Here is a 13084-nt window from a genome sequence, read left to right as displayed (position 1 = left end):
CAACATATAAGAAGGATCCTGCTCATCGCCTGACCAACTGCCAGGCTACAGAATTTAGAATGTAAATAAACCCTGACCATGAACTCTTTTTGCTCCCTTTTGGTTTATAAACATTAACAATGAATGAATTATAATATATCTGCCAAAATAATGTTTTTTTTCCTTTACATAAATTATTTTTATTTGCTTGAAGTTTTCTATTGAAGTGGCCAGGAAATTTGATCACTGCACAAGCAGTCTATTTTCTAACACAGCCACCTCCCTCCTTGCAGGTCATAATCCTCTCCTCTTCCCAGAGTGTCTGATTGCTGTCTGTGCAGGCTCAGTTCTTCCTCCCTTCCCCTCCTCTCCCTGCAAAACATTTTACAAAGCTGCTGGGAGTGTAGGGGAAGACTACAAAAAGTTTCCTAACCTCCCTGGCTGTAACCCAGAGTGTGGCTTGGGGTAAAAAAAACCATGCTGAGAGCGTTAACCCCAAGCCACACGCCGTGTAGCTAAAAACAAAAAATAAATACTTACCTGGTCCCATCGGCGTCCTCCAGTGTCTTGCCAGTCGGATCCCATCCTCGGGCCGCATCCTTTTCCTCCGATCTTCCCGGTGACGTCGGTGCATGCAAGGGAGCGCGGCAGGAAATTCAAATTATTTTGTATTGGATTCAATACAAAATAACTGTATTGAATCAATACAAAGTAATCATATATATAAATATATTATATATGCTACTGTACAGTTATAATACAGGTTTCAGCATTTTATGCACCCTTGTTTTAGCAGATTTTTGTGTTTTTTTATTTAAGTTATTTAAGTTTATTATTAAATTTATTAAACAATGGACATATTACGGTGAGTTATGCCTAAGAATTATAGGCCTACAATGTAAAATAAATTTTCATGAAAGACAATGTACCGCTTTTAGACATATAAATCTGGACAGAAATGAACCGCCGAGGAGGTTAAGTGACAGCTGTGAATGGCTGCAATCAGCTCCAAGATGGCGACACTCAGCAGTATTCTCAGGGCTCAGGAAAGCCTACATAGGGAAGGCTGAACATGCACAGAATATGTTACATGTGTGTGAATATATGTGTGTGATTCTTCTCTCTCTCACACACAGGAAGAGTTTTGTTTTGGTCTGAGCACAAGGTAACCAACCATTCTCCCATCTCACCTCATAGTGAAATCCTTCACGTATGGCAATGGCTTGCAGGATTTTGGAGGAGACCGTGGTGGCCAGCATGTAGACATTTTCCACCTGACATCTTCCTTCAGATTTCTGCCAGCAGAAGAACATCCACCAGCCTAGGAGAGCCGCCAACTCATTCCCTGTGAAAACCTTCCATCGGCCTCTGTAGGGAGAAAGGGGGTATTCGTTATTTTTTTCTACTCACTGTAAGATCCTTATCTTTACATTTATTAAATGAATAACAAGAAATTGTAGATCTTGATGTCTGAGTTTACTACAACCTGCAGGAGTAAGGATGATCCACACAAACATAACCCAGTGGTCTAATTTCAAATATGGCACCCACAGTACCTCTAGCACCAGCACTAAAGGGAACATCACATTTTTTACCACCCAAAATGTACAGCATGTGTCGGTGTAAGGTCATCCAATCAGCAGCCATACAGAGGAAGCAGAACATCAGCGCTCCATCATGTGACAGCACCTTGGGCCTAACAAATGGGTGCTAGGCATCAAAACTGCCCCATGCAGATCATCGTCTCCCCATCCCTACCAACAGCAGGTAATTTGTATTGGACAGGACAAGGAACATTGGTAGAGTACTGGAGAGGTGACATTACAATTACTTTTTAGAGCAGAGGCAAGATGTGTATCTCCACTGGAAAGCTATTTGAAACGCACATGGTCAGTGTACGCATTCTGTTTCATGGAAAGTAAACTGAGAAGCACTGGGTTGTGGGTGTCTATAGATCATGTTTGTTGTCTCCTAACTAAACAAATATGAAACATACAAGCTTACATTCCAACTTGGTATGGGGGCATGCCAATACCTATGCAGGGAGGCCACTGCTAGCAAACAAAGAGCAAGCGCCCTTCTATGCAGCATGCCAACGGGGAACCAGGGTTTTCCACTTGGCTGTGGCCGATTCTCTATAATACTACAATGCTCACTTGGTTTTGATGCACCTACTATATAAAATGTATCTATTGGGCTTCAAAGTAAATATGAAAATATTGCATTTACATTTCCAGCCAGCAGATGGAGCGCTGATATACTTTTCGTGTTTTCCAGGTAGTAATTAGCTGCTTGCTTGCTACAGACACACAACTGACTCCTGCATTCTATCTGTTCAGAGGGCCCAATGAAGTTTAGGTTACAGAGAAGGAATCAAAGCATACAGTTCCCGTTGTAATCTTAAATTATAGAGTGTAATCTTAGATCTTGGAGTATTGAATGTTTTTTTTTTTTTGGAAGATTTATATATCAGTAAAATCTGTAAATGTGATTTCTTACTTGATTAGCTATTGTCTGTACAATGTGTGAATCATAACAAAGAATATAATCTCAAAGAGCACTTACGAGTCTTGTAGTTCCGCCACAGCCAGTCTGTCAGCATCGGGATCAGTAGCCAGCACCACCCGGGCCCCCTCGTTCTCCGCCAATCTAAGAGACAGCTCCTGGAGGGAGAGAGAGGATATGAGAAATGTGTGTTGGGTCTCTTGTGTTTAGGTTTGGTGCTGTAAGAAAATAGATGGATAGAGAGAGAGATGGTTAGATGGATAGACAGGCATGACAGACGATAGATAGAATAGATAGATAGAATAGATAGAATAGAATAGATAGAATAGAATAGATAGAATAGAATAGATAGGCTAGATAGATAGATAGATAGATAGATAGATAGATAGATAGAAAACAAGAATCAGGGTCAACACAATTCATCAATAGCATTTCTTCTATTTACCAGAACACATTCTCCTTCCTCAGGATTCGGACATTTTACAGTTGAAAAATTTGGATCGGGGTCCTTCTGCTCCGGGACGGGAATGGGAGGGTTAAAGCCGAACACTTTGAATGCCGACTGTACGTAGTCATGACCAACTCCATGAAATGAGGTGTGGACAAATTTCATTGGGGTCTTCTGGTTTAGCTCCCTGCAAGACAAGCAGAAAGAGACGAAGATCAGCTTAAATAAATATCTAGATCAGGCCGTACACAAGTTTTTATTTATTGCGGCAAAAATAAAAAAAAATAAAAAAAGGCTTTGCTTCCTCATGTCAGCGCTTTCAGCAAGGAGAACAGTGAGTAGCCCAGCAGTGACAACAGCAAACTTTAACCTTTCTGGTGAGAATGACAGTCAGAGGCAGCAATGTAATAATAGTTACAAATATAAAGCTGAGGCACACTCACTCACCAGGAAGGACAGTGCTATTTTTCAGGAGCAAATCTAAGGAAATAGTACATTCTCAAGGCATTGATAAATCCAAATTAACATTTCTAAATTGAACATACCAAACCTTGATTTTATGAGATCACAGCTCCATATTAAACCACTTTTTTTTCAGTATTATTGGCTTGTGGGCAGCATTGGCAAGAATGGAAGATATAAAAATATTAAACAATAGCAAAGTGTCATTGATACTCCTGAGAGAAGCCTTGCACCTCCTTTAGTGGAAAGTCCGTCCCCATAGGTTTGGATGTCTGATCCAATAACGAGGCCATGGATGAATAATCCTCTCTGGAGAGATGCAAACCGACATCCAACTCTTTCATTACCAGAGCTGCCGCTTATGGTGCTTTGTCACGAAAACAATAAAAGATCAAAAAACAAAACAAAAAAGCCTGCTTATAGTAATCTGCCGAGGCTTTGTAGATGGTCCTATAAAATATTATCTCACCATCTACAAAGCCTCCGCAGATTACCACATCTCTTATTTCTTTACATTTATTCTATGAAGTCTGCCATGCGCAGGAAAACCTGTTTATGGTATAGATATAAATTTTATTTTTATACCAAAGGCTCAGTCATGGCCGCCCAATGTGTGCTACTATACATGGAAGTCTCACATGAGCGACCCCCTCCTCACACTGTGAGTGATCTCACCACCATTACACCCAGGGGTAGTATTATTTACCCCTTCTACAGCCAAACAGCAGAGGTCTATGTGATGAGGTCTGTTTCCTATTGCTGGTAATCACCTGGTTAATGTTATATGGATCAGGACAGGACAATGGAGAAGCATTGGGATCCATTACCTGGATGACACTGTAACATACCCGTCCGTCTACACTCATTCTGTGCAGATAGTGTTACTTGCAGCTTGATACCGAGTATTTCCTGGTGGAAATATAAAGTTTCCAAAACCTGTCCCAGTTTATATGGAAAAGTCCCCCTGTCCACAGGCCAGAACTGGATTATTCTTTATCACACTGTATTCTGCAATCATACCGAGCTGCCATCTGAGGTCTGTACTGGGGTCTTGCTGTATGACAGGTTTTTGTGATTGCTCATTCATAAAGGATAGTTTTTTTTTTTCTTTTTAAGAAATATTATTATTGGTGAGCATAGCTTAAAGTGGATCTAAACCCAACTTTTTTAATTTAAATAAAGGGATGTCCAAAGTTATGTAAAGTAAAATAAGAAAAAAAAAAAAAAGGGTGCAGCACCTCTGTCGCGGCGATCAAGACAGAATGGGGGTGCAAAGGGCTAAGTCCACCCCGGGAGGCTCTTGGCAGCTACTTTTGCGCATGCCCTAATCTCAGGCATGCACAGAAGGAGCATCGACGTCACCTGATTTCACGTCTGCGCAGTGCGAGATTGGGTGACGTAGGAAAAAGAATCTTGATGAATAGAGAAGATGTCGGCGCCCAAGGCTTCCTCTGCGTCGGGCTAAAGAAGGATACCGGCACAATGCGGGACCCAAACGTAAACCTCCTGACGGATCAGTGGGATTAAAGGCAAGTGTGTTTTTTATTTTTAGTTTAGTTCCGCTTTAAGGGTTACCTGTCCACAGAGTGACAATGCTGCTCAGTGATTTCAATACAGAATGAACAATGTTGTCACCCTGGTACAAGACGTGTTGTAGGGAGGATTCAAAAAAACAAAATGTTAATGCTGGAGACAGTTTGCAGTATACACATTCCCATTATTTAGCTTCACTTGTCTACACAAAGTTTCTTAATACTTAACACTTCCCAATATGAGTTATAAACACACACATTAGTAGCTAGGTGCATTTTGTCTGGTTATAACTTCTAGTCTGAAGCTGACTGGTGGCTGTGAGCAACTTTTTTAGCACTGGTATTATTTTAGATTTACTGTGCAAAATAGAAAAGGGTTGAATAGGTGTGTTTAGGAAGTCCTCACCTCCCTTACAAGCCGGTGTTCAGATTTTTGACTAAACCTTGCAGGGTAGATGAGAGAAAAAAAGGTTTAATTTTCATGTCTGAGCAGAGAGTAACTTTAAAAGAGACACAGGTATTGAGAGCAAAATTAGGGCTATGATTGTGGAGTTATTTATGAAAATCTCAGTTGCTTTGCTGTTTCTGAATTGAAAGGTACCATTGATGTTTGTAGAGGCGGACAGACATGGCATCAGTATCCAGGGCACCAAGCATGAGATGCAGGGCATGTGACCTGGGTGCCTGGCACAACTGATGCCACTGGTAGTCCCTACAGGCCCTCCAAAGCCTTCCTTGACCCTTTTTTTTATATGGGGGAACCTTTGAAATAATTCACAGAAAATTCTAGGTATAACTACTATATCCCCAGATCACAGTACATTAGCATGGTGGTCAGTAGGAAGAATGCCACTTACATTGCTGGCCATTGGAAAAATGAAAAAAAATCATTGGCGTCACCTAAACTGACCTGAGACGTACAAACTGCTCATTGCTGAAGGAACCCCTAACAACCTCTGGAGGAGGCCTGGCTGAGAAACACTAATCTAGAAGAATTGTGACCTCCAAGACCTCTTTCAGGGATAAACAAATTATTATTAACACTGGTCACACGCCAAGGCATGAATATTTTAGAAGATGGTGAGAACCCATAGAAAAAGGCCCAAGATAAGTAAAATGCCCCAAGATAAGTAAGGGCGGTGAGATGCTACCTAAGGTACATAACTAGATTTACAGATCTGCTGAGAAGGCCAAGGTGAAGGGTGGCATATGGAGCTTTCAGTAAAGCTTCACCAAAAGATTAGTTTTATTAGACTAGAAATTATTTTCTACAACTGCCAATAATATTATACATTACTTTCCTGAAAACACTGAAATAATGTGGGGCTAACGTGGGGCTTCCCTGCTTTGTTGTCTTTCTCAAAAGTTTAAAAAGGCTTGAGGGCCATTACTTGGCATCCAGCAAAAATCCCTCTCAGCTTTATAGGGATAGCTGCACAGACGCTGCATATGTAAAGGATACCAGAGATGCAACGTGATCCAATCTGGAACAAAGTCTGAGGATTTATTACCTCCCATATTCACATATGTCTAAATGTTCCCAGGCCTGAGAGATGTGAAGGTATGTATGAGGAATGACAGGACTGGCAGTGTTTGGAAGGTTGGGAGGTGAAACCTCCTGGACCTGAAATGAGGTGGCTTTTAACATTCTTTTTACACATTTTTCCATATTTTTATGCTGGTCCAGTGCGCTACGTTGGTAATTATCCTTCAGCTACAAGTCCGAATGCCAAGTGAGCAACCAAACATGCTGGTTAGACTTGTGACTAAGGACTAGGACCTGGTAAAACTTAGCTGACCCTTTTACTTTTTCAATGTGCTTCTTGCACTGGAAGAGGCTGAATCATCATGCAGCACTATATCCAATTACAATGTATATATATAGGAGGAGCATGAGGATTTCAGACAGTATATTGATGGATAATGGCACAAAATAAAATGACATTTTATGCCCCTCCACCACCACCACCACCACCTGAACTCAATACACACTCAGATACCTGTGGAAACAGATTGCCTTGAGGTCTTCCATGTAACCCTTTGTAATCTCCTCCAGGGGATCTCTGCTTAGTGGGCTGGTATCCGTCAGGTTCTCACACCAGCAATCGTCCCAGGGTTCTGGATCCTCTTCTACGCATTTCAGGATCTCCTTATCATGAGGAGAGGTGATCTGAGCGCCATTCTCCCAATACACCTACAATGATAGAGATAGGAGGGGTGTTCATACTGGACTTGCCATGTAAAACTTTATAGTTCCCGATCACCAAGTATGATTTCAGAATCCATTTCATGTCATGTCATTATGCCATCTACTTCTTGAGCATGTGCTATGATATATACAGATTAGGCTAGGACTACGCATCCCATCATGCCTTGCACTGCAACATTTAAAGAAAAGCATGCACACAGTACACCCTTCAAGAGCCACCGTCACTCAGGCTGGCTGTAGGTGATGAATACGCAGTGCAATGACATCAGCCGGCTGTCTATATCATGATTATGTGTCTGGGGTGACAACGCTGCTCCTGCTTAGAAATTGAAAGGAGGAAACAAACAAAAAACAAGCAAGCTCATGTCATTGGTTTGGGCAGCCTAGATCACCAAATCCACCACTCTATTTCCCCTGGAATATTTTATTATTACCCATTGATCTTGCTGGTAGAATTGGATGCTTTAATACAATGACAAAGTTTTCTTTTTGCAGTAAAATCACTGCAGTGTTATTCCCAGAGTATATCTATGAAAGGACAGAGCTCTTTCCACACCCCTTTACATAACTACTCAATTCTCTATCAGCAGCAGCTTAGAACCAAAAATAAAAAGCTCCGCTCAGCTCTTCACACACCACCTTCAACACTGTATAGCGGGGGTGCAGGAAACATCCATTTAATATGCCAGCTTGCACTGGAAATGCTTGTTTTTCACTTTGAACAGCACAATAATGAAATCACAGAATCCCAGGAGATTAGTAGGCAGATGTGATGAACAGTAACTATTTGTGTACCTTGTACCCGTTGTCTTCCTTACGGTTGTGTGACGCTGTTACCATCACACCAGCAATGGCTCGGAGCTTCTGAACGGCATACGGCTGGAAAAAGAAAAGATCTTCATTTTACTCCAAAGAATAAAGACAAATGCTGATTTCTGGCTGCCACAATTATTGCAAAACATTTAAGGACGATGCAAAACTGACAACTCTGCAAATACAGAATATTACTCCCGAAACATGCAATGGGGTAGAGTTAAATATTTAAGCAATGAAAACGGGAACAAAAGTGAATCCAGATTACTTCCTATAAAAGATGAGATTCAATAATGGGTTAAAAATCTACTTCTGCTCCAGCCATTATAAAGTATGCTCCTCAGTCTCAGGAGAACGGCAGATACACCTGAGATTCATGTAATAGCTGCAGCATACACACAAGATTCTAGTTTCCTAAAAAAAAAAAAACCTAACTTCCCTCAATTTATCCACACCTTAGTCTTCCTCCTGGATCCAGTTATGGTGGTCTGACATAACAATGTCATAAGGTCATATGCTCTTCATAAAGAAAGACAGCAAAGAGGACTATCTGCTATCTCTGTAAAACAGAAACTGTACCCTTCATTTTTTATCTGCCCAGATCTAGACAAACATGTTGGGTTGATCTTGGGGAAGAATCTGCCATATGTACAGCGGTTGTCCAACGTCATTCGTAGGTCAGTCCCGAAACCCTTCCACCACCATGCAAATCAAAGCCAGTGTTCTCCCCAGAAATGTTTTTAAGCTGGATGGGTGGTAGCCCCTGTTATTGTGACATCCAAAAACAGCCAGGTGGGTACTGAAAAGTGCTGGGTGGTGCTCCCAGCTAAAAGGGTCCGGGAGAACACCTCCTGAAACCTAAGGATTAAAGAACAATAAAATAATTTAAAAATAAACAAAGTGAAAGATTCCACACTTACCACAAATGGAGTTGGAACATATGTGGAAAACAGGTAAACCTGTACACCTCGGCTGAGAAAGACAGCGGCTGTGAGCTTAGCCAATCTGAAATGAGACAAGAAATCGGCATGCCTTAGTCAGCTGACAATATGATTGGAACATGAATGAAAATAATATATCATCTACAACCCTTCCAATAGGATTTTATGTAAAGGAATGGCCAGAACTGCGAGGAGCAATGAGGCAATGACACAATTTCAGAACAGTTTGGCTGTCCTATGCATAGATGCAGTGACTAAATGAAGATGTTTTTTATCTCACATAATTGTGCATAAAAGGGGACCTGTACTGTACAAAAAAAAGGCAGGCAGAGGACAAAGGAGCACAAAATGGATGAAGCAAAAAAAGAAGATCATTGCACTGCCACTCTCCAGATTCAGCATGGAGCACAGCAAGCAACATAATAGTGTTATACCCAAACAGTATAAACCTGGTGAGATGAGAAATCAGAGGCAGCAGCGACAAAGTGGAACTAAACTCCCACTGTGCTCATTCATGATTCAGGAAGGAGTATTACAGAAAGGGACAGCTGATATCCCTACTGCAATAACGGATCTTACCTATGTGATTGCAGCCCAACTGAGCTGTGCATGCCAGGGTTACCAGCAATCCCGGCCTCCCTTGCATGTGCTGGCACTGAATGAACTCCTGCATGAGAATTAAGTCATCTCAGACCAGCTAATCGATGGCCAAAGGTCAGTTTGTAAGGAAAGGACATGGCAGCACCCCAAACTGAATGGGGACAGGTGAATATTGATGGGTTTAGTTCCACTTTAAATGATCTTATGCAGTGCTCAACCCAGAAATTTTTTTAAGCTGGGTGGGAAGAAATTGTAGGTGGGTGGCAGCCCCCGTATTGTGACCAAACTCTTTAGTAACCACCCAAAACCCAAAAACAGCCAGGTGGGTGCTGAAAAGTGCGGGGTGGTGCGCCCAGCTAAAAGGGCCTGGGGAGAACCCTGGTATGCTATACATATAAAGCTCTGAGGCTCGCTCACCGCACAGGAAGTGCACTGCTACATTTTTCAGGAGTAAATCAAGACTAAATGGTACATTTACAGGGTAACGAATGGCACAAAAGTGTCAAAACTACCGTACCTATCCGAGCAAGTCAGACTAAACGGTGGGTTTAGAAGTAGGTATGTAAACTATACATATATAAATACATATACATATGTACAGCAGGAAGAGAAAATGCCGCAGGAGACAGGTAATTAGCACTCTTGGAAGTGTTGCATGCTAATAAGTCTGCAAAGCTCTAATGCAGAGAAGACAGACAGATTGGGGCCATGGAGAGGAAAGGAGAAGACTTTTTTTTTTACAGAGAACAGGTTTGGGCAATGTTTGAGTGAGATGACTGGGCCACTAATTATACTCTACTGTGCTTCAAAGCGTATGTACAAAGGCCAATGTTATATGACACTAATGGTGATGAATGTGGAAAAATCAGCTCAGCGGGGTTACTAGGGAACTAAAGCTGTGCAGACGATTTTGAACTTGCTGGATCACTAAACCACCCACAGAAATTATGCCGTTATATCGTAACAGGGAGGATGCAGCAAGACGCAACATTTAGTATGAAGATAAAAAGACTTTATACAGAGATATATAGAGACACTATTATTATCAAACAGAATTTATATAGCGCCAACATATTACGCAGCGCTGTACATTAAATAGGGGTTACAAATGACAGACAGATACAGACAGTGACACAGGAGGAGGACCCTGAAGGACCCTGAAGTATCACACTATGGGAGTGACACTGGGTTTTTGGTGCTTTTGTGATTGTGTTAGAGGAAAATGGATTGTCCGTACAGCTGATGATCAGTGATACGTCCTGCCGGATCACTGAATGACTGACCGCAGACATTTCATAAGAAGCAGCAGCAGGACACCACTCATGTTTTTACCTCCCTTTTACATAGCAGAGCTGTACCAAGCCAAGGCTACGTACACACGTGCAATAATTGTCGTTGGAAAAGATCTTTCAGGATCCTTTCCAACGACAAAAGACTGCACAATACATGAAGGAGCCCTGTACAAACCGAACCGTTCTGGGCGAATCCATGAACGACAAGTGCTGTACACACGCCAGATTCTGGTCCAATATCAGCCCTGCTATGATTATCTGACGAGAATGTATGTAGCGCCTTACAGCTGACGTGTGCACGTAGCCTAACAGTATAATTCTTAACCTTGCTTTTATAAACGCGATCGGTAAAGCTTTGTACTTGCAGACTGCTCAGATGTAAAGGCTGCAGATCTCTAAGACCTCCATGGTGCTGTCACATCTGCAGCTTACAATAAACACCGCAGCAGGCTTTGCTTTGTGAATGGGTGTTAAAAGCAAGTAACAGACGCCATAACGTCTGCAGCCCTTACAGAACTACAACTGCAGCCATACTAATCTCAGCACGGTATTGTAAAAGAATGTCTTCATGATAGGAAGAGGTTTCCAGAAAAAAGCAATAATTTACTGTGCCCGGAGACGAGCTTTAAAGAAACAAAGGGAAAACTTGTTATATGTTGTAATTTTTGCTTTCCGTCTCAATGCTTGAAACAAAAAACAGACTTGAGAATTACTTAAATATTAAAGTGTCAGAAATGATTCCTCCTTTATAAACCGGCCCCCTAAATTTAATAGGAGAAAGATTTAAGGCGAAGTAAGTTACAGAGAAATACCAATTTAGGAGGGACTAGGAACAAAATGTTCACAATTGCCTGGAGGAGTCTTTAATTCCATAGTAACATGGGTGTGAGGCAATCACACAGCCCTGAAGGGTGCTTAGAGACACAAAACCCTGCTTGGCCTGCAGTCACTCACAAGCTCCGCGGACGCATACAGTCATCTGTTACATAAAGTAGTAACAGCAACGTCTGCTTTATAACATTAGGTAGATTTGAACCCAGACACTGAACTCTCATATTATCTGAATTCAAGAGTCACTTGCAGTTTTTTTTTTTAGTGGGTGACCCCACTAAGAAGGTCCAAGCACAGAGACCCGTCCTAGTCACCCATTCTCAAGCTGTACTCCGGCGCAGTCTCCGTTATGCTGACCTCCTATAGAGGATACAAGGGGTTTTTTAATGTGTGTTACAAAAGCATTGACCACTGTTGTCACCGTCAGGAAACACGCTGTGAATAATGGCAGGCAGCCAATCCCTGTAGTGTCTATTGACAGGAAGCTGCTTGAAGAGAACAGAATCACTTGGGTGAAACAATATTTTAAACCATTTTTTCCTTAAAATATATATATATCTGTAAGAAAAAAATCTGTAACTGTTTAAAAAGCATTAGCTGGGATTTGACTTCCAATTGATTATTTACTTATCTACTTTTTTCTACTTATTATCTACTTTATTATTACTTATCTAAGTCAATTGAAAGCAACCTTGTCCATCAAAGATTACCCTGATATTGATTTCTCTGCAGAACTAACTGCATTGTTTATTAAGAAAATGGATAAAAAATGGCAGATCAATAGGTAAATAAGCCAAGTGCGGGGTTAATGCTAGTTGAGAGATGACAGCATTTATTTTTTCCCCCATAACTCCACCATACAGGGACCACACAGTCCCGGCAGGGCCCCAAGCACACCCTGTAGTCCCCGTTCATTTCTATGGATGAGGCTGTTTTTATACGCATATCCGGTTCAATTTGCACATTGCAGCATCGCACATGTGCAACCAGAGTTTACACAGATGAGTCTTTTATGTGTATTCTTATGCACGCTCTCATAGAAAACCGCCACACTCCACTACAAGACAAACAAAGACACAACTAGTGTTGTATCACAGGTGTGGCACTTACCTCTGACTGGTGCAATTACTTGCGGCATGTCCGCGTGTATCGTACCCCACCACGACGCCTCTATTTGGAAGATCGGGGAAACATTTCTGCAGGTAGTGGTACATTCCCTGTAGAGAGAACACAGAACAGATCATTACAGGTCAAAAAGCTTTGCGCAGAGCCCTGGCAGTGAACTTCAAAGTAGAGGATGAACAGCAAACATGTCCTGCAACGCGTCGGTGAATGCTCTCATTCATCAAAGTGATGGCGTTCACACTGGACTTGTTCTGTAATGTTGAGGATATTTTGCAGCTTATCCACAGTTTTAATGATTTATAACTATGCTGTTTTTTCTTGACAATTGGTAAGGCAGAGAAATGACT

General features: G+C 41.6%; 1 protein-coding gene across 1 annotated transcript in view; it reads right to left on the bottom strand.

The window, feature by feature from the left end:
- PGM2L1 (phosphoglucomutase 2 like 1) overlaps positions 1 to 13084 on the bottom strand; it is a gene marked incomplete in the record, with an annotated part of 38203 nt that overhangs the window by 4350 nt on the left and 20769 nt on the right. The window contains 7 exon segments of the mRNA XM_072400856.1: positions 1170 to 1347; positions 2545 to 2642; positions 2930 to 3119; positions 6927 to 7120; positions 7931 to 8014; positions 8869 to 8953; positions 12723 to 12829. Coding sequence (XP_072256957.1) covers positions 1170 to 1347; positions 2545 to 2642; positions 2930 to 3119; positions 6927 to 7120; positions 7931 to 8014; positions 8869 to 8953; positions 12723 to 12829 — 936 coding nt within the window.

Source organism: Pyxicephalus adspersus, chromosome 1 (assembly GCF_032062135.1).
Source record: "Pyxicephalus adspersus chromosome 1, UCB_Pads_2.0, whole genome shotgun sequence".
Taxonomy (NCBI): Eukaryota; Metazoa; Chordata; class Amphibia; order Anura; family Pyxicephalidae; genus Pyxicephalus; species Pyxicephalus adspersus.
The sequence above is the reverse complement of the archived record's forward strand: the minus strand, read 5'-3'. Positions and strand labels throughout refer to the sequence as shown.